The 21,591-nt window shown below is 37.6% G+C and overlaps 1 protein-coding gene across 1 annotated transcript in view; it reads right to left on the bottom strand.

Annotated features, from left to right (window-relative positions):
- Positions 1 to 13,765, bottom strand: part of cbfa2t2 (CBFA2/RUNX1 partner transcriptional co-repressor 2) — a 63,429-nt gene extending 49,664 nt beyond the window's left edge. The window contains exon 1 of the mRNA XM_079840069.1: positions 13,527 to 13,765. Within this exon, the coding sequence (XP_079696195.1) occupies positions 13,527 to 13,554 (28 nt within the window). The 5' untranslated portion in view covers positions 13,555 to 13,765. The remainder of the gene's footprint in view (positions 1 to 13,526) is intronic.
- Between the last annotated feature and the right edge of the window lie 7,826 nt (positions 13,766 to 21,591).

Consider the following 21,591-nt stretch of genomic DNA (forward strand, 5'->3'; position numbering starts at 1 on the left):
CCAGCAACGAGCTTCTTCACGGGTTAGTGACATCACAAACCCTATTATTTACATAAACCCGCCCCCGGGAACATGTGGAGGAGAGGAAGAGTTGTTTTAGTCGCTCAAGCTGTCGTCTGTCTTTCACATTTATAGCAATACAGTACGAACACAAATGCAATAGCACGTCATGACAACACAAGTTATAACCGTAATTAAACTAAACTATCCCTGTTCTCTCTTCAGATATTCTCTGGCTCAACAGTTCCCTCATTCTACATGTTGTCTCTTCTTCTTGAGTCTCTCCATCATTGTCCGACTCCGGTTTGAACATAAAAGACAGAGCAGCTTCTGACATTTTCAATGCGTGTCTGTGTAATCGGAGCTGCTAAAACAAGCTCTTGAAGCTCCGCCCTCTTCCAGCTCATTTGCATTTAAAGGGACACACACAAAAACAGCACATTTTTGCTCAACCTCAAAAAGTGACAATTTTAGCATGCTATAAAAAATTATCTGTGGGGTATTTTGAGCTAAAACTTCACATACACACTCTGGGGACATCAGAGACGTATATACATCTTGTAAAAAGGGGCATTACAGGACTCCTTAAAGGCATTAATGACTGTGTTTAGGGGGGTACTCGCAAAGATGGGCATTTTGACACATACGTGTCTGTATTTGACCGTTGAATCTCAATTAGGTGTCAAAAAGAACTCACACGCTCTATGTGCATACAGAGAAAGGAGTTTCTTATCAGTTTAAAATCACTTGCTTTAAAAATGCATGCAAATAAGCTTTCGTGAGGGCAGCACGCCAACGTATATTTTGACTTTAGTCCAAAATCTCATGTCTGCCGGTATTTCACCCACCCCCAATTACTATTATTTATTAGCAGTATTCAGTGGCTGTTTTTCATTGTGAAACAGTGTTCAAACCCTCCCCCAAACCCTCCAGCTACTGTCACACTATACTGGCTTAGTGTAGCTAAGTTAGTACCGGTAGTTAGTTCCTCCCCAACACCGGTGCGTCTGTCCGAGTGCATGTGCACGAGTCTGCACTTACAATTTATGAGCGGTGGGTCACACTCTCTCTTGGCAACATCACCCTTAAGTTTCCACATTGGGAGCCAAGAAGAGCGAAGACACACACACTTTTCTGTTAGACAGACATAATGACCATCAAATGACCAGTATACACACAGCAACCCCGCCATTCTCAGAATCTAAAGCATGATGTAACCATCATATCTGTTCATGCATGTAAATAATTAATGTTATTATGTTTGTCCCTCAGAACAAATTAGTAAAGCTGTTTGATGCTCCATCAGATGGCAAAATGGAAGTGAATAATGTGCATTATATACAGCCAAAACTCTAAAAAAAAAAAATTTTTACAAAGTAAATAAACTAAGATTATTGGAGTGTGTCTTACAAGAAAACACTATTCTTTCTACTTCAAAATTTCACATTCATTTCAGTGTTAATTGCTACAACAGTAAATGTTTAAATAACAGCATTATGCTGTCGTATGACCTCAAGATGCTGCAAGTAAAATTCATAAATCTTGGAAATAAGACAGTTCTTCTGCATTTTCTGCATGTCATATTTAACACATTAATCTTTCATTATCTCGCCAAAAATTACACTGTAAAAAATTATAGGATTAATAAGTTATGACAACATGTGTTTGTAAGTTAATTTAACTCAAAATCAAAATAAGTTAAGCAATTTCAACTTTTTAATTTAAGTTATACAAGATTGTCAGTTGAATGTAAATTGTAATATAGAGAGTTGAAATGAACTTGTATGCATGCTTATGAATATGAACTTATGAACGTTCATGCTTATGAATGCTCCTTATGAATATTTTGCACGATACTCATAATTTTATAAACCGATAATCGATATATTGGCCGATAAATCTAAATAAAAAATTTTGAGACTGATTACAAAAATAATGGCATGTTCTCATTATCCTTTTATGTAGCTCATACTCATTTTATGTTGCACTTAACCCTCATCTGTCCATTTTTATAATATTTTCCCGGTTTTATTTGATTTACCTTTAAATGACTAGATTTTATCAATAAATAATATCATTCAAGCACATTCTTTCAAATCAAATTCAAAATAACATTTCATGCATAACCCTTTTAATTCAGCTCAGAATATCTCAAAGTCTTTGCCAACCTCTTGTGGAAAAAAAAATATTAAAAGAAGATATTTCATGACTCTTATGGAGCGGATGAGCTGTTCCGCTGGGTCCTAAAGTCAGTTTCTCTTCAGTATGCATTCAGACACAAATCATTTTTGGTCAAGTTTTAATTTTGAGCATTTTTAGGGTTTTCTATGTGTACTATGTGTATTTCATTAATTCCAAAGGGGGTTAAATTGACCCGCGAGGGACTGATTTGTTATTTTTTTACAATTTCAAACACATAAACTCCTCGGATCCAGTCCATTTTTTTATGTATTCGTGGTTCAAGTGCGACAAAAGTCCTGAAGTATTGGACCACTCCAATGAACATTTTTCGTTTTTTTAAGCCATAATTCCAATCCTATTTCAAGCTATTTAAAACCGAATCGTGCGCATCTGAAGTGTCTCTGAAGGAAATAATCCAGTATTTATATCGGCCGATATATCGTGCATCCCTACTAAAAATGTCCAAGAGCAGCAGGCCTGATATCAGCTCTTGATCTGACACGAACCTTGTGAAGGTTAATCTGAAAATCTCCTTCAAAGTGACAAGGAGGAATTCACTGCCTTGTTTTACAAGAGATGAACTGATGTGAAGTACATCAGACGAGAAACACACACCGCTCCATACCGAAGAGGTCAAGTCCCAAACGGACGCTCGAGTGTAAACAACCTCCAGACTATATTTAAGACTTCTATACGATCACTTCATTCTGATATAATCACACACAAATAGCTGACATACAGCGGCTCCAGAACAACACTTGAATACAAAATATCAAAGCAAAACATTTGTTTATTAGACTTTTATAGGATAAAATAATGAACATCCGGGCATAAAACCAACATTCAGATGCATGAGAAACCGAGTTATTTTTAATCGAGTTTTCTAGTGCAATGACATTCACACATTTGTACGTGTGATTTGCACTTTCTGAGGCCGTTGCGTAATGAAAGCAGGACGTAGGCAGTGACCTTGAGCCTGATTTGGAGGTGTATGAATCAGATCCAAGTTGCGCTATTGAAATCAAATGCATCCGGAATCTCATCCGAGTGGGATGTCAGCATGGAAGAGATAACGCGGCGGGAATGGGGGGACACAAAGAGCTGTGTGTTGGGCCTTTATGTGTGGGAACGAAATCTAAGACACAAGATGAGAGAAAGAGAGTTGATGAAAGAGACTGTGTTCGGACTGGAAGAGATGCTAACTGCTGTTTCAAAAATTCATCCAAATAATATGTGAAACTGCACAAATATGCTTGGAATAACATGTAATCTGGATTATGTTATCAGTTTCCAAAAATGTAGTACTTAGATTATATTACAAATTACAGACTTGTTTACATGATTACATATTCATGCAAAGGTCATAATTTATTCTAATCCATAATTCATCTACTTATATACATACACATGCATGCAAAAATATTGCATTTGCAAACATATATATATTGCATGTATCATAAATAGTATGAGCGGTAGAAAAACAGCTTAAAACTGGATAAAAGTCTGTATCTCGTTCTCCTCTAGCACACCTGTGTTTATTCTGAATCCTCAGTCCATTTTTGGCCTCAAGGCACGAGAGCAGCTGTGTTATTGGCACAAACACACACACGCACACACACACACTTAGAGCCACACACACCTGTGTTTGCAGGTGGTTCAGAAGGAGTATGTATAGAGAACACCTGGAGAGAAAGAGACAGAACGAGAGACAGAAAGAGAGCACCCATGGGGCTTTTTACAATGTAAACCAAGGACTTAATTATAGTTGTGCAGATAAGAAGAGAAAGGGGATCTCGGGTGTGTGTGTGTGTGTGTGTGTGAGAGAGAGAGAGAGAGCATGCCTTCCCTAAGGTTGGATTGCAGGATCTGTTCTGGCTTGTCAAGACCACCGTTTCCCACAATACCTTTGGCATGTTTACTAGTGCTGGAATGCCTGAATCATTTTGGTGAATCGGTTGTTTCAAACCGTTTGTTTCAATGAACCGGTTCAAATTTCAAAACCTAATGAACTAGCATAACTTACACTGACTATCTGTTAAGATGTTAACTAAATGAGGTTTGATTTAAAGGGATAGTTCACCCAAAAATTAAAATTAGCCCATGATTTACCCACCCTCAAGTCATCCGAGGTGTATAGGACATTCTTCTTTCAGACGAATAAAATCTGAGTTATATTAAAAATGTTCTGGCTGATTCAGGCATTATAATAGCAGTAATAGTTGCTCTGTTTAAAAAGTGCATAAAAAGTGCATCTGTTCATCAAATAACGCGCTCCATGTGGCTCCGGGGTGTTAATAAAGGCCTTCTGAAGCAAATTGAAGCGTTTGTGTAAGAAAAATATCCATATTTAAATTTTTTTTTCATTTTTTTCTATGGCTCTGCATCAGCCGTCCCCGCGCCATCACTTCCGGTGAATAAGGTCAAAATACCGGCGCGATCATAGATATATTCATAGATTCCTCACTAGTGCCTGCGCGGATCGGTCGAATGAGGCATCTACGTATATATATCTTTGATGTATTTTGACCTTATTCGCCGGAAGTTATGGAGCTGAGAATACTAGATGACATTCGTCTGATAAGAGGTAAAAAAAATAACAAATACTGTTGGGTTTCTCGCAGAAAGCGATGGTTTCGTGTCTTAAGACATCAATGTGTCGCCACGAGCTGCATGGTTTAATAAGGATTCGTATGTCTGTGTTTTTCCTCTCATTGCTCTCATACTCTAAAATATCCCCATTGACATCATTATACGACTATAACACGGCAACGGTTGAGTTAAAAATCTTCATTTGTGTTCTACTGAAGAAACAAACACACCTACATCTTGGATGCCCTGGGGGTAAGCAGATAAACATGAACATTTCGTTTTTGGGTGAACTATCCCTTTAAGGTAGTATACACTGCCTATGTAGGCAACGATGCAGCTCACTAGATTTTGAACCGACAGAATCAATCGTCTTGTTCAGTATTTCATGAACCGACTCACTGATTCACTCACTCACATGAGACGTAAACACTGGCCTCACATGCTGGAAATCACACACATATTCAAGCGAGAGATATCATTACAGCTTTATACAAAAATAAAGCGTCTCTGTCACTCTCCCGTTCATTCAGAAGCTCTACTGCCAAATCTACAGGAGAAATATAATGGATCATTGAAATAGACAGACATCCTGTTTAATGCAGCCGTATGGCCTGAAGCATGGGAAACAGTTGGGAATACACACACACTCACTCACACACACACACACACACACACACACACACACATCAGGTCTCAATGTCAACGCTCTGGTCAGTTCTCACAGTCTGAACTGAAGGCGATTTTTATCCCCTCTTTTTTTTTTTAAATAGTGAATCGACCACAAAACAGCTGGATATCCCATCAGCCCGAGAGAGAGAAAGAGAGAAAGAAAGAGAGAGAGAGAGAGAGAGAGAGAGAGAGAGAGGGAGAAAGTAAAACATGTATAAGTATAGTGAAATGTAATGTAAACCGCTGGATTTATTTTCATTTTTAAATTGCATGTATGTGGGAATCTCACAAGAACCTGTCAAGAATATTTCAAAGATATCTCGTAAAAATATTAATATTTCACACCAAAAGTTTAAGAAAACAAATTATTTTGCACAAATAAAAACAAAATGCTATACTGTGATGCAAAAAAAGATTATATTTATTGTCCTCTTGTATATGTAAACATAATGGTATATAAAATTGAATTCATTACAACACTAAAAAATGCTGGGTTAAAAACAACCCAAGTTGGATTGAAAATGGACTAACCCAGCAATTGGGTTGTTTTAACCCAGTGAATGGGTCGTTTTAAGCCAGCGGTTGGGTTAAATGTTTACTTAAAACAACCCAATTGCTGGGTTAGTCCATTTTCAACCTAACTTGGGTTGTTTTTAACCCAGCATTTTTTAGAGTGAATATTACAATAATGAGGATTAGATTTGTTTTGTTTTTTGCAATATGGTAACACGAATTTGGGCAGGAGAAATGTATTTGTCATTAAAATAATGTTACAATGCAAATCTTAATGGTCCTAAAAATAGATTATCTAATTTATTTTTTAGGTGAAATAGTACCTGGATTCAACGTCTCTAATGCTTTTGCAATGTAAAGCTTCTTGAATATGAACCTGAGAGATTACAGAAAGTTCCAGAAAATATTCCTAAACTCCACAGAAATGTGGGTGGAGGGGTCATTCTCAAGCGGTGTGTGTGTGTGTGTGTGTGTGTGTGTGTGGATGGTGGGGGTCTTAAAAAGCTTTAATGGCATGATAAGCCCCTTTCACAAGCTCTTAAACGCTCCTCCCTCTGATAGACTCCTCAATGACTGCCGTCTTTGTCCCTCTTTAAACTCCCACCGGTGCAGAAAGAAGCAGAAAGTTCAGAGCACGATCAGCCATCCCGAAATAATCCCACCACTCACGTGCGGGAGGAGAAAGACTCCAAACCCTCCAAACTCCGGTTGCTTTGTTTTCGCAACAGGCGGATCAGCTGATAACCATCAGCCCCTGCAGACGATGGCAGAACAATTCAAAAGACAACAAAACGCATCGCTGCCCGAGGACTCTGTTGTCCAAACTGCAGGAGAAGTCTTTAATGGGATAGCACACCGAAAAACATTTGTTTTGTTGTCATTTACACACCGTTGGTTTCTTTCATGGAACACAAAAGAAGATTTGTTTCATTTAACAAGCACAAAAAAAGCAATTGGTGACAATTGAATTAGAAAAAACTCCATATGATTAGTAAGCGATACTTTTATGTGAATAATCTGAGCAAATCTAGCATGCACCAAAGGTCTCAAAACTCATTTGGTTGAACATTGTGCTTCAAAATGCATTATGGTTTAATGTCAGTGAAGTCCAACACCATAAAGTGCTGCAGGGGTGACGACAAAACCCGGCAAATTTGCATTTTAGTACTTAAACGTGATGCGTAACACGAGAATGAACCTCATTGGTTCTTGAGGAGCTCAAACGTGATGCGTAACACGAGAAAGAACCTCATTGGTTCTTGAGAAGCTCAAACGTGATGCGTAACACGAGAATGAACCTCATTGGTTCTTGAGAAGCTCAAACGTGATGCGTAACACGAGAATGAACCTCATTGGTTCTTGAGAAGCTCAAACGTGATGCGTAACACGAGAATGAACCTCATTGGTTCCTGAGAAGCTCAAACGTGATGCGTAACACGAGAATGAACCTCATTGGTTCTTGAGAAGCTCAAACGTGATGCGTTACACGAGAATGAACCTCATTGGTTCTTGCTGAAGCTCAAACGTGATGCGTAACACGAGAATGAACCTCATTGGTTCTTGAAGAGCTCAAACGTGATGCGTAACACGAGAATGAACCACATTGGTTCTTGCTGAAGCTCAAACGATTGGACCGGTCCGAACCGAAGTTCATGTTTTGATACATTTTATACATTTGGTTAGTTCTGGTTTGGTTTCACATTGCAATTATGCGAGCGCACTAAAGAACTGTACATGACACACTTGTGTCCACTCGTCATCATCTTTGTGGGCGGCATCTGGACATTGATTGGTTTGTAAACGAACGTGCGTCTGACGTCAGCGTCTTTGACAAGAATGAATGAACGGACGCATATCGTGGTTGCCACTATTGAACAGTGCGCATTGCTTGACTATTTTCTTTTCGTTACGTTTAAAAGTGGACATTTCAAGCTTTATATACACATATTTCTCATGTTTGTGAGGCAGTAGCTGCTGAGTTTCAGTTTGAGACGAGCTCCAGTTCATGTGCAAAGCATGTGATCGCTCCCGCGATTATTGTCTGCTATAGATTATTTGCTTCTTATTTATTAAATTCAGGCAATTATCTGATGAAACGTTGATTAAAATTAAGATACAATTTATACAAAACGAAATTCACATTAAAGAAAGGCTTTCTAAGCAAAATCATACAACATTTCTTTCAAAATCATTTCTGACCTTCTGTCTTCTGACAGATTGCGCATCTTTTTCATTTAATCGATGTAGCCTAGATGAAATTTAAAAATAACATTATAATATTTAAACATAAACAGGAACTTCCTGTAAGTGGTCTGACAGTACGAACCATACAGAAAATACTTTCACACTAGAAACAAACCGAACCTTTGTTCAGTTTGATCCGGACCGAGACGACCTCTTTACGTCTGACCAAATTTTGTCTGTTTGGTCCGGACCGTGGTCAGGGGGAGGTTTCACACCTGTAATTTTGATTCGGAAGTCCGAAAATCCGGAACAAGGTAGGTGTGAAAGCGCCCTTAGTTCGGTTCGTTTGGTCCGGACCAAAAAACAAAACATATTGTCCGCTTAGCGTTCACACAGGCATTTTCATCAGCGAACCTAAAGTTACCGAAACAAAGGCATAGGGATACGGTCACAACCTGATTGGTCGGCTTTTATGACGTATATTTCGCGACGGAGCTGCTTACCGAACATTCAAAACAATGCTGTGTGCTGGATTAAACGCCATCATTTCATGCGAGTACATATGGTTTTATTTTTACCAGCTGAGAACTCACGAAGAGCTCATAAAATGTTCAAAACTTTCAGAACATCAGCAGGATTTCCTCCGTTGAGGCACTTTACCTCCTCGTTGCTCCATGTTTGCCCTCTACTCATTTTGGATACACCGATCTTTCCACGCCGTTAAATCAGCTGACTTGTAGCGTCGCATCTTGTGACATCACGTCCTGTTTTTGGTTGGTTTACATGTCTTTGGTCCGTGTTGGGTTCATATATCAATCGAACCGCACCAGAGTTGGTTTGGAAGCGGACTGAGACCCGTCTCTTTAGCGTCTCGATCCGCTTGTTTGGAGCGCACCAGCGTTCACATGTGTTCAAATGAACCGCACTAACCCAGCAATCGCACCAGGGTTCGTTTTAATCCAACCAAACATGACAAGTGTGAACGCACCATAAATGAGATTCAAGAGGGCAAGCAGGACTTTTGAGCAAGCGATGAGACTTTTCATTTTTAGACTAAATGAAGTGTATCAAAACAAAGAGAGTTGTCAACACGTGAGGTTAATAGTCGTGATGGCCGCAATCAGCAGCATATAAGGAAGTCTGAAATGGACTTTTCTAAACGGGGTCAGAGGCCCGACTCCAGGCGGTCCGGTCCTGTAATAATCCACGTCTCCAGCTAAAACTGACATTCTGGGCAACAGTCGCTCGTTGGTGGTGAGAGAACTATTCGCTGTGGAGCCTCGACATCTGGATTCAATCTTCCACAGCCTGTCCGCGCAGCGGTGGGCGACGAGAAACATCTGGTGGAGCTGATGTCAATTACTGCGTTGTGTTTCCCTTCCGAGATAATCCATCCAACACACACAAGCGCGTACACGCTCCTGCAAAAACGGCCCGCTGAGCAGCTAAACACAACAACGGGGTCAATGACATCCACATACACACACTAAGAGTCATATTTTACTTTATCGGAGGACGTTTGACATCTTCAGCACTTACATATACAGATGCAAAAGAGCATGTTAGGTCTGTCAGATATACTAGCATTTGCAATCGGGTGCATTGAGGGTCCATTTCATTATGGCTGGGACTCAAAGGCTTTGGTGAATTGCTAATAGGACGCAGCTCTCAGCAGCTTTAAGAGGAGAACCATGAAGCCAAAGCGGGCCAAGATTGCCTCGTTTAAACACTAACAGCTGCTAAAACCAAAGTGGAGACCCATGCTTCATTCCCCACTCTTCTTACTCTCTCTTTCTGACGTGCACAAACTCTCCCACGCGACCCAACCGGAGCGCCATGTTGCCAGCGCTGGAGACCCCGACGGCGAGAGCCAAGAGCAATTAAAGTGCTAATTCAAACCTGAAGGGCCCTTTTGTCCTGTGTTTCCTTTCTTCAAGTCAGAGGATCGGAATCTAACCAGCCCAACACACACACACACACACACACACACACAAACTTCCCGTCTTTCAAGAGCTCCAGCCAAAGCTGAAGGGAAAAATTACACCAAAGTTCTAAAGCTTCACGTTTCCAAATGGATCCGCACCAGAAACTCACGAGAGGCTCATTAAAGAGGGATGCACACATTTAAGTTCCCAGGATGCTGGACAAAACCGTATATTTGATGTCTTGGAAATGGTCCCTTGCACTTACAAAAAGTTTGGTTTGTTGGACAAGTTTTCTAGACATTTACCACGGTATTTTGTATGAATATGATTTAAAAGTCCTCATTATTAGATAAAAAGTCAAAAATATGACATGTTAAGTCATAATTATAAGATAAAATGTTGAAAATATGATTTAAAAGTCCTCATTATTAGATCAAAATTCAAAAATATGACATGTTAAGTCATAGTTATAAGATAAAATGTTGCAAATATGATTTTAAAAGTCCTCATTATTAAATAAAAAGTCAAAAATATGACATGCTAAGTCATAATTATAAGAAAATGTTGAAAATATGATTTAAAAGTCCTCATTATTAGATAAAAAGTCAAAAATATGACATGTTAAGTCATAATTATAAGATAAAATGTTGAAAATATGATTTAAAAGTCCTCATTATTAGATCAAAAGATCAAAAATATGACATGTTAAGTCATAATTATAAGATAAAATGTTGAAAATATGATTTAAAAGTCCTCATTATTAGATCAAAAGATCAAAAATATGACATGTTAAGTCATAATTATGTTTTGGAAATGGTCCGTTGCACTTACAAAAAGTTTTCTAGACATTTACCACAGTATTTTGGGATTGGAATACCGTGCTACATGGATTTACCAATTGGCTTTACCATCTGAAAGAATGAATAAATACTATAATAGTATATGAATAGTACTAAATGGTGATACTATGGTACCTTGAGATATACCATGGTACTGAAATGTATGTGCATTGACATGGTACTTTTTCAAAATACAATGGTTTTTTTTGTAATGAACACAGGCAATGTGATATTCACTCTCATGACTAGTCAATCACCAACTAAAGCCCATCACGCCCTCAAGTGGTCAAAATGCTCATCACATGACCTTCAACATCATCAGCTATAAGATGGATTAGTTATTCAGGCCAGAGAAACAAACCCCAGGGGTAAAACAATGGCCTGCGTTCTTCTGGAGCACGAGTGACCCTGACAGCGCTGCAGTGGCACCATGACATTTCATTGTAAACACACACACACACACACACACACACACACACACACACACACACTCCTCATGTAGATCAGTCCACTGAGCTGCACTCAAGTCCAGATGGTGTGAAACTTCGCCGAAGGGATTAACGCCAAATCCTTCAGTGAGACACAAGAGAGCGTCCGTCTCAGACCCTCAAAACAGATTAGAGCTGGCTTACCATGCTATACAGACAGCTTGCCCTTACCAAACAGAAACCCTGGTATTAGCATGAAAATATACCATGGTACTTTGATTTTGATACTGTAGTATGGGAACTACTGGGGCTTTTTATTAAGGCACTTCAGAGAATACCATCATATGACCATCATTTTAGTGTCCAAACAAACAATCATGGAAATAGGTAACACCACCCTTACCAAAAACTACAGTGATGATATCAAGGTGCTTCATATACCATGGTATTAACCAAGAATACTATAGCAGTAACATGATACTTGGTTTGATCTGCACTCTTACAGAAAAGTATACATGGTTTTTCATAAGCATACCATAGACATATATGGCAATGGCGTGGTATTTTTTGAAGTAGCATAGGCCTACCTTATGACTTGCACATTAATGATCCCTTTTAGTGATATAAAAGAGGAAATCATGTCGCCTTTGGCTTTGTTTAGTTGGGGACACTAAATATTCAACTATATTACTGATCAGCTCATTTCAAGTATCATAAAGTCATAATTAAGAAATAAAATGTTGAAAATATGATTTTAAAAGTCCAAGTCAAAAATACGACATGCCAAGTCATAATTATATAGTAACATGTTGAAAATATGATTTTAAAAGTCCTCATTATTAGATAAAAAGTCAAAAATATGACATGCCAAGTCATAATTATAAGATAAAATGATGAAAATATGATTTAAAAGTCCTCGTTATTAGATAAAAAAGTCCAAAATATGACATGCCAAGTCATAATTATGAGATAAAATGTTGAAAATATGATTTTAAATGTCCTCATTATTAGATAAAAAGTCAAAAATATGATTTTAAAAGTCATAATAGTGAGATAAGTCAAAAATACGACATGCCAAGTCATAATTAAAAGATAAACTGTTGAAAATATGATTTTAAAAGTCATAATAGTGAGATAAAAAGTAAAAGATATGACATGCCAAGTCATAATTTTAAGATAAAATGTTGAAAATATGATTTTAAAGGTCCTTATTATTAGATAAAAAGTCAAAAATACGACATGCTAAGTCATAATTATAAGATAAAATGTTGAAAATATGATTTTAAATGTCCTCATTATTAGATAAAAAGTCAAAATATTACATGCTAAGTCATAATTATAAGATAAAATGTTAAAAATAATATTTAAAAGTCATAATAGTGAGATAAAAAGTCAAAAATATAACATGTTAAGTCATAATTATAAGATAAAATGTTGAAAATATGATTTAAAAGTCATTATTATTAGATAAAAAGTCAAAAATATGACATGTTAAGTTATAATTATAAGATAAAATGTTGAAAATGTGATTTTAAAAGTCCTCATTATTAGATAAAAAGTCAAAAATATGGCATGCTAAGTCATTGTGAGATGAACAGTTGAAATTAGATAAAAATTAACAATTTTGGATTTAAAGTCAAAATTATGACTTAAAAATCTAAATTATGATTAAAAATCCTAATTATGAGATTTAAAAAAACTGAAATTAGATTATACATGATGACCAAAACACACACTAAGACATTTAAGAGATGAAATCATTATTTTATTCTCTTTATTTTTAATGCGCTTTTAATTTTTTGATTCACACTTATAATAATAATATTTACATTATTGTTTTCATTTTGTGCAATATATTTTTTACATGCGTTTTTACATTTTGAAATCAGTTTTTACAACAGAAATTAATCAATCAAAAACTTGCCTTTCATCTAAAACAAAATTAATTTCGAACGCTCGTGACCCGGAGTTCGTATGACGCATGCGCAGACTGAAGTGCAGATAATAACAATACAGAAGCAATTACGCAAGAATACGCTTTGAGTGAACGATACAATAGCGACTGTAATTGTTGTATACCATGGCGAATTCGCCGTGCACCACTAAATATGTGTTATTGTCGCTGTTGTGTTGTGTTGATGTTTTTTACGCCTGCACAAAATGCCACAATCAAACACACACAATCCCGTCACACTTACATTGAAACGCGCCCGGGATCCCGACCATCCTCAGCTCTTCCCTCGTCTTCTCAGACTCCAGCCGGTGTGTGTTCAGTGCTTCTGTAGTCCAGTCTCCTCCACGGATAGATCCACGGACTCAGTGTGTGTGTGTGTGTGATGGGGGTCTGAACGCACTGACAGAGCCACGGACTCAGTGTGTGTGTGTGTGTGTGTTGGGGGTCTGAACACACTGATGGTATCTCTGACATGTTTATTACAGGAGGTGGAGCTACAGCGACTCGATGATCAACAGAAGCACTGTGATGGTGGTGATGGTTGTGATGGTTGTGATACCATGGTACAGTAATGTATATTATGGTATACATCACTAAATGATTCTATACCAAGATGCATGTTTGAAACCATTGGGTATTATTTACAGAAAACATGGTAAAACCATGAGACATGTCCAACACAAAACACGTTTCCATATCAAATACGAAGAAATATCATGATAATACTATGTTCCTATTGGTCATGTACCATCATGTGAATTTCTGGACCATGTATGCCTATATTAAATATATTAAAGTATGCTTTATTATTATATTAGAGTGAGGATCACTTGACAAGTTAAATTATACAAGAATAAATATTCCAGTATTTTTTATTATTAATATAGTCCTACTTATGCAATATGTATTAATATTTTGAATTAGCTTTTATTTGTATATTTTCGATTTCAATTTATTTTCTTTAATTATATTTAGCTTTAGCTCAGATTTAGTCATTTCAGTACTTCATAAATGTATTTTTATGACATTTGTAACATTTCTCATATTTGTTTATTATTTTAAATGTAAGTTTTCCATCTAATATGTATATTTTATTCTATTTAAGCTTAATTTAATTAGTAGAATATTTTTTTAAAAGTTTTAATATATATATATATATATATATATATATATATATATATATATATATATATATATATATATATATATATATATATATATATATATATATATATATATATATATATATATATTTAAAATAAAAGCTTCAAATATTTATCTATTTAAGCTTTTATATCAAATAACAAACTATTTTTAATAGTTTTAATTAAAAATAATAACACAGATGTATATAAGTTATATTTAAGAAAATAAATTAGTAGAATATTTTATATAGTTTTACAGTATATAATAATTTTATAATAATTTCATAATTTTAGTTATTTGAAATAAAGCTATATATATATATATATATATATATATATATATATATATATATATATATATATATATATATATATATATATATATTCAGCTATTTTAATATTTTAAAGTTATATTTTAGAAAATATATTATTAGAATATTTAAAAAAGTTTGAAAATATATATCTGAATAATATATTAATATATTAACTGAATCACAACATCCCCATTTTTGTTTATTATTTTTAAATGTCAGTTTTTCCCATCGAATATGTATATTTTATTTTATTTAAGCTTTTATTTCTAATAACTATAACGATTTTTAATAGAAAATATATTTAAAAATAAAATTGTATACGTTTTGAGGAAATATATATATATACACTGCAAAAAATGCTTTTCTTACTTAGTATTTTTGTCTTGTTTTCAGTCCAAATATCTAAAAAATCTTACATTAAGAAGCATTTACTAGACAAGCAAAAGTTTTTGTCTTGTTTTGGGGGAAAATAACTCAAAATTAAGGGAGTTTTTGCTTAAAATAAACCAATGGGGTAAGCAAAATAATCTTAATTCAAACAGAAAACAAGATTATTTTCCCCCAAATCAAGACAAAAACTTTTGCTTGTCTAGTAAATGCTTCTTAATGTAAGATTTTTTTAGATATTTGGACTGAAAACAAGACAAAAATACTAAGTAAGAAAAGCATTTTTTGCAGTGTATACATTTCCCAAAATAAATAACTTCTTATATTATATACGTTTTATCCAGATAAAAGCGTAAAGCGTCTGTGGTTCCTGAGGACGTACTGGATCATAAGAAAGTTGACAGAAGACATCGGCTCATCCCTGAACGTCCTCAGGGTGTGTGTGTGTTGTTTTCCTCTGGTCTCTGTGTTGTTGTGGCACAGGCTAAACTGTGTCCATCCCCGGTGGGGGTGTCTCATAAACAGGATGAGACTGTCTCCCCTCCTCCTGTTGCCTCCCACACCAACACATGCCGCTCATTCTTTCCCAGTCTCCTCGCGAGACACCACCTGCTCTCAAGCGTGCGGCACAGCTGCTGACCAACAACAACAAATGAACACCCGCCGTCCTGCGGAGAGAAGCCTCCTCCGGCTGAGGCCCTCCATAGAGGCAGCCGATAAAACCAAGGGTCATTTAGTGCATGAAGACGGTCAGTACTAGTGTGATTCTGTAGGAGAACTGACCACATCAAGGGTCATTTAGTGTATGAAGACGGTCAGTATTAGTGTGATTCTGTAGGAGAACTGACCACATCGAGGGTCATTTAGTGCATGAAGACGGTCAGTATTAGTGTGATTCTGTAGGAGAACTGACCACATCAAGGGTCATTTAGTGCATGAAGACGGTCAGTACTAGTGTGATTCTGTAGGAGAACTGACCACATCAAGGGTCATTTAGTGCATGAAGACGGTCAGTACTAGTGTGATTCTGTAGGAGAACTGACCACATCAAGGGTCATTTAGTGCATGAAGACGGTCAGTACTAGTGTGATTCTGTAGGAGAACTGACCACATCGAGGGTCATTTAGTGCATGAAGACGGTCAGTACTAGTGTGATTCTGTAGGAGAACTGACCACATCGAGGGTCATTTAGTGCATGAAGACGGTCAGTACTAGTGCGATTCTGTAGGAGAACTGACCACATCAAGGGTCATTTAGTGCATGAAGACGGTCAGTATTAGTGCGATTCTGTAGGAGAACTGACCACATCGAGGGTCATTTAGTGCATGAAGACGGTCATTACTAGTGTGATTCTGTAGGAGAACTGACCACATCGAGGGTCATTTAGTGCATGAAGACGGTCAGTACTAGTGCGATTCTGTAGGAGAACTGACCACATCAAGGGTCATTTAGTGCATGAAGACGGTCAGTATTAGTGTGATTCTGTAGGAGAACTGACCACATCAAGGGTCATTTAGTGCATGAAGACGGTCAGTACTAGTGCGATTCTGTAGGAGAAATGACCACATCAAGGGTCATTTAGTGCATGAAGACGGTCAGTATTAGTGTGATTCTGTAGGAGAACTGACCCCATCAAGGGTCATTTAGTGCATGAAGACGGTCAGTATTAGTGTGATTCTGTAGGAGAAATGACCACATCAAGGGAGAACTGACCACATCAAGGGTCATTTAGTGCATGAAGACGGTCAGTACTAGTGCGATTCTGTAGGAGAAATGACCACATCAAGGGTCATTTAGTGCATGAAGACGGTCAGTATTAGTGTGATTCTGTAGGAGAACTGACCACATCAAGGGTCATTTAGTGCATGAAGACGGTCAGTATTAGTGTGATTCTGTAGGAGAAATGACCACATCAAGGGAGAACTGACCACATCAAGGGTCATTTAGTGCATGAAGACGGTCAGTATTAGTGTTATTCTGTAGGAGAACTGACCACATCAAGGGTCATTTAGTGCATGAAGACGGTCAGTATTAGTGTGATTCTGTAGGAGAAATGACCACATCAAGGGAGAACTGACCACATCAAGGGTCATTTAGTGCATGAAGACGGTCAGTACTAGTGCGATTCTGTAGGAGAAATGACCACATCAAGGGTCATTTAGTGCATGAAGACGGTCAGTATTAGTGTGATTCTGTAGGAGAACTGACCACATCAAGGGTCATTTAGTGCATGAAGACGGTCAGTACTAGTGCGATTCTGTAGGAGAAATGACCACATCAAGGGTCATTTAGTGCATGAAGACGGTCAGTATTAGTGTGATTCTGTAGGAGAACTGACCACATCAAGGGTCATTTAGTGCATGAAGACGGTCAGTATTAGTGTGATTCTGTAGGAGAAATGACCACATCAAGGGAGAACTGACCACATCAAGGGTCATTTAGTGCATGAAGACGGTCAGTACTAGTGCGATTCTGTAGGAGAAATGACCACATCAAGGGTCATTTAGTGCATGAAGACGGTCAGTATTAGTGTGATTCTGTAGGAGAACTGACCACATCAAGGGTCATTTAGTGCATGAAGACGGTCAGTATTAGTGTGATTCTGTAGGAGAAATGACCACATCAAGGGAGAACTGACCACATCAAGGGTCATTTAGTGCATGAAGACGGTCAGTACTAGTGCGATTCTGTAGGAGAAATGACCACATCAAGGGTCATTTAGTGCATGAAGACGGTCAGTATTAGTGTGATTCTGTAGGAGAACTGACCACATCAAGGGTCATTTAGTGCATGAAGACGGTCAGTACTAGTGCGATTCTGTAGGAGAAATGACCACATCAAGGGTCATTTAGTGCATGAAGACGGTCAGTATTAGTGTGATTCTGTAGGAGAACTGACCACATCAAGGGTCATTTAGTGCATGAAGACGGTCAGTATTAGTGTGATTCTGTAGGAGAAATGACCACATCAAGGGAGAACTGACCACATCAAGGGTCATTTAGTGCATGAAGACGGTCAGTATTAGTGTGATTCTGTAGGAGAAATGACCACATCAAGAGAGAACTGACCACATCAAGGGTCATTTAGTGCATGAAGACGGTCAGTATTAGTGTGATTCTGTAGGAGAAATGACCACATCAAGGGAGAACTGACCACATCAAGGGTCATTTAGTGCATGAAGACGGTCAGTATTAGTGTGATTCTGTAGGAGAACTGACCACATCAAGGGTCATTTAGTGCATGAAGACGGTCAGTATTAGTGCGATTCTGTAGGAGAAATGACCACATCAAGGGTCATTTAGTGCATGAAGACGGTCAGTATTAGTGTGATTCTGTAGGAGAACTGACCACATCAAGGGTCATTTAGTGCATGAAGACGGTCAGTATTAGTGTGATTCTGTAGGAGAACTGACCACATCAAGGGTCATTTAGTGCATGAAGACGGTCAGTATTAGTGCGATTCTGTAGGAGAACTGACCACATCAAGGGTCATTTAGTGCATGAAGACGGTCAGTATTAGTGTGATTCTGTAGGAGAAATTACCACATCAAGGGAGAACTGACCACATCATGGGTCATTTAGTGCATGAAGACGGTCAGTACTAGTGCGATTCTGTAGGAGAAATGACCACATCAAGGGTCATTTAGTGCATGAAGACGGTCAGTATTAGTGTGATTCTGTAGGAGAACTGACCACATCAAGGGTCATTTAGTGCATGAAGACGGTCAGTATTAGTGTGATTCTGTAGGAGAAATGACCACATCAAGGGAGAACTGACCACATCAAGGGTCATTTAGTGCATGAAGACGGTCAGTATTAGTGTGATTCTGTAGGAGAAATGACCACATCAAGGGAGAACTGACCACATCAAGGGTCATTTAGTGCATGAAGACGGTCAGTACTAGTGCGATTCTGTAGGAGAAATGACCACATCAAGGGTCATTTAGTGCATGAAGACGGTCAGTATTAGTGTGATTCTGTAGGAGAACTGACCACATCAAGGGTCATTTAGTGCATGAAGACGGTCAGTATTAGTGTGATTCTGTAGGAGAACTGACCACATCAAGGGAGAACTGACCACATCAAGGGTCATTTAGTGCATGAAGACGGTCAGTATTAGTGTGATTCTGTAGGAGAACTGACCACATCAAGGGTCATTTAGTGCATGAAGACGGTCAGTATTAGTGTGATTCTGTAGGAGAACTGACCACATCAAGGGAGAACTGACCACATCAAGGGTCATTTAGTGCATGAAGACGGCAGAGGTGGACAGTAACAAAGTACATTTACTTGAGTACTGTACTTAAGTACACTTTTTGAGTATCTGTACTTTACTTGAGTATTATTTTTTAGGGAAACTTTGACTTTAACTTCACTACATTTGAAAGAAAAGTATCGTACTTTGTACTCCACTACATTTCTATCAAGGTCCTCGAAGTCAAAAGTTGTTTCTGTCGCAGCTTTGAAAGTCAGTGGATGAATTTTTTTTCTTCTTTAAAAGTTTTTTTTTTTTTTTGCATAATGTAAATGTCTGGGAGAAAGAGAAGCATAGACATAAGGATGATTCTGAAAAAGCATGATGAAAGAGCTCAGTTCAGTCTGTTTTTTTGTGCCTCTCAGTACTGAATAGAGCTTTCTTTTTGTGTTTTTTCGCACTTGAACAGACCAATACACACAAAATGTCAGAATTTTCATTTTGGAAAGTATTCACGTAAACAAAGTTGATTATGTCTTAAGTGAACGTTAACAGTTGGGGGAATATCGGATGTGTATCAGTGTGTAGGATTTGTGCATTCTGCCTTAAAGTGACAGCAGCTTTGTAAAAAGCTTTGTAACTTTTAAGTATTTGTAACTTTTAAATGAGTATGCTAGCATGTCGGATGGAGCATCACTGACTGGCTTAAACCACCATGGCATAGCGTGCATTTATACAACAATGCAACAATGATAAAATAATGCATTGACATAAAAAAAGGAAATTTACTTTTGATACCTAAGTACTTTTAAAAGCAAATACTTCTGTACTTTTACTTAAGTAAAAATAGTTTTTAACAACTTTCACTTGTAACGGAGTAATATTTGACCAGGAGTACTTTTACTTTCACTCGAGTAATGGAGTTGTGTAGGGGAGAGCAGGGACCAAAGTACCATTTTTCAGAAAAACATAATTTTAAAAGATAATGTTTTAGACCGAGATATATTTTTGCTGTGGTCAATAACTCACAAGTGTGGTCTATCAATAGCAGGTGGTAATTTGTAGAACTACTACAGTATCATTTCACTTTGAACATAAGCTGCACATTGTTACTTTTGACCCCATCAGGTGGGTCAAAAGTAACACAACAATACAAGCTAGATTGTTTGTGTGTTACTCTTGTTTTCCTGACTATGACCTTGTTAATATGTAACTGCAAACATATTTTGTCCTTTATCTTTGCAAAAAAATTATTAAATTACATTTTCATTTTAAATGTTTCAAATGTAACATGACAGTACAAACTTGAATTGTTTAGAATATTTTTGTCATAATTAAATTAAATTAAATTAAATTTGCATAATATACATTATACACATAATAGTGGGACAAAAGTGACAAGTGTTACTTTCGTCCCGACAGGAAGCCCTGACATTTAAACACGATTTACTTTAACTCTGATTTACTCTAACTCGATTCAATTTACTAAACACGATAAACTCTGAAAAGACAAAACTTCAGGGTGTGTAACAGCACTAAGTAACCCATAGATTGAGCATTACTGTGACACATGAAACAACTTGTAATTAGAAAAAAAGTACCGCTTCATTAATTTACTTGCCGTACTTGAAAACTGCATTTTGGACCTAACCGTGGAAAACGATGACGGAATCACATGATATTTGGCAGATCCTTCAAGGATTGTGTGCTGAATGTGCTGTCATAACTTGGAATGCAAATATAGTCAGGGCTCTGAGAAAATCTCTTTGTTACTTTCGCCCCGGTTCTCCCCTACTTTGTCCACCTCTGGAAAACGGTCAGTATTAGTGTGATTCTGTAGGAGAACTGACCATTAAAAATGGTCTGACCAGTACAGAGTTTCAGACTTGAGTCAGACAGACGGATAATAAGTGTGCGGCCCATGAATGCATCACATGTGTGACCCAGCAGGCCTTTGTGATGATAATTTGTAACGGGCAAATGAAGCCGCGTGCGTCATGTCAACAAAGACAGAAATGCGTTAGTCCGAATGGCAGAAGTCGCCCTGCTGATGTGACTCGTGCCAGCGCGCGTGTGTGTGTGTGTGTGTGTGTGTGTGATTGACAGCTGGGCTTGTGTCTCTGAGTGTGTGTGTGTGTGTCTTTGTCGCTGCTCTATTTAGTGCATTAGCAGGTCTTTGACAATGCAACAGCTTTACATCGCCCCCTCCGCTCTCGCTCTCCTGCTGTTCTGCTCCTGCGCATGTGATTGTGTACCTGCTGTTCTCCT

Source organism: Gobio gobio, assembly GCF_949357685.1.
Source record: "Gobio gobio genome assembly, chromosome: 17".
NCBI lineage: Eukaryota > Metazoa > Chordata > Actinopteri > Cypriniformes > Gobionidae > Gobio > Gobio gobio.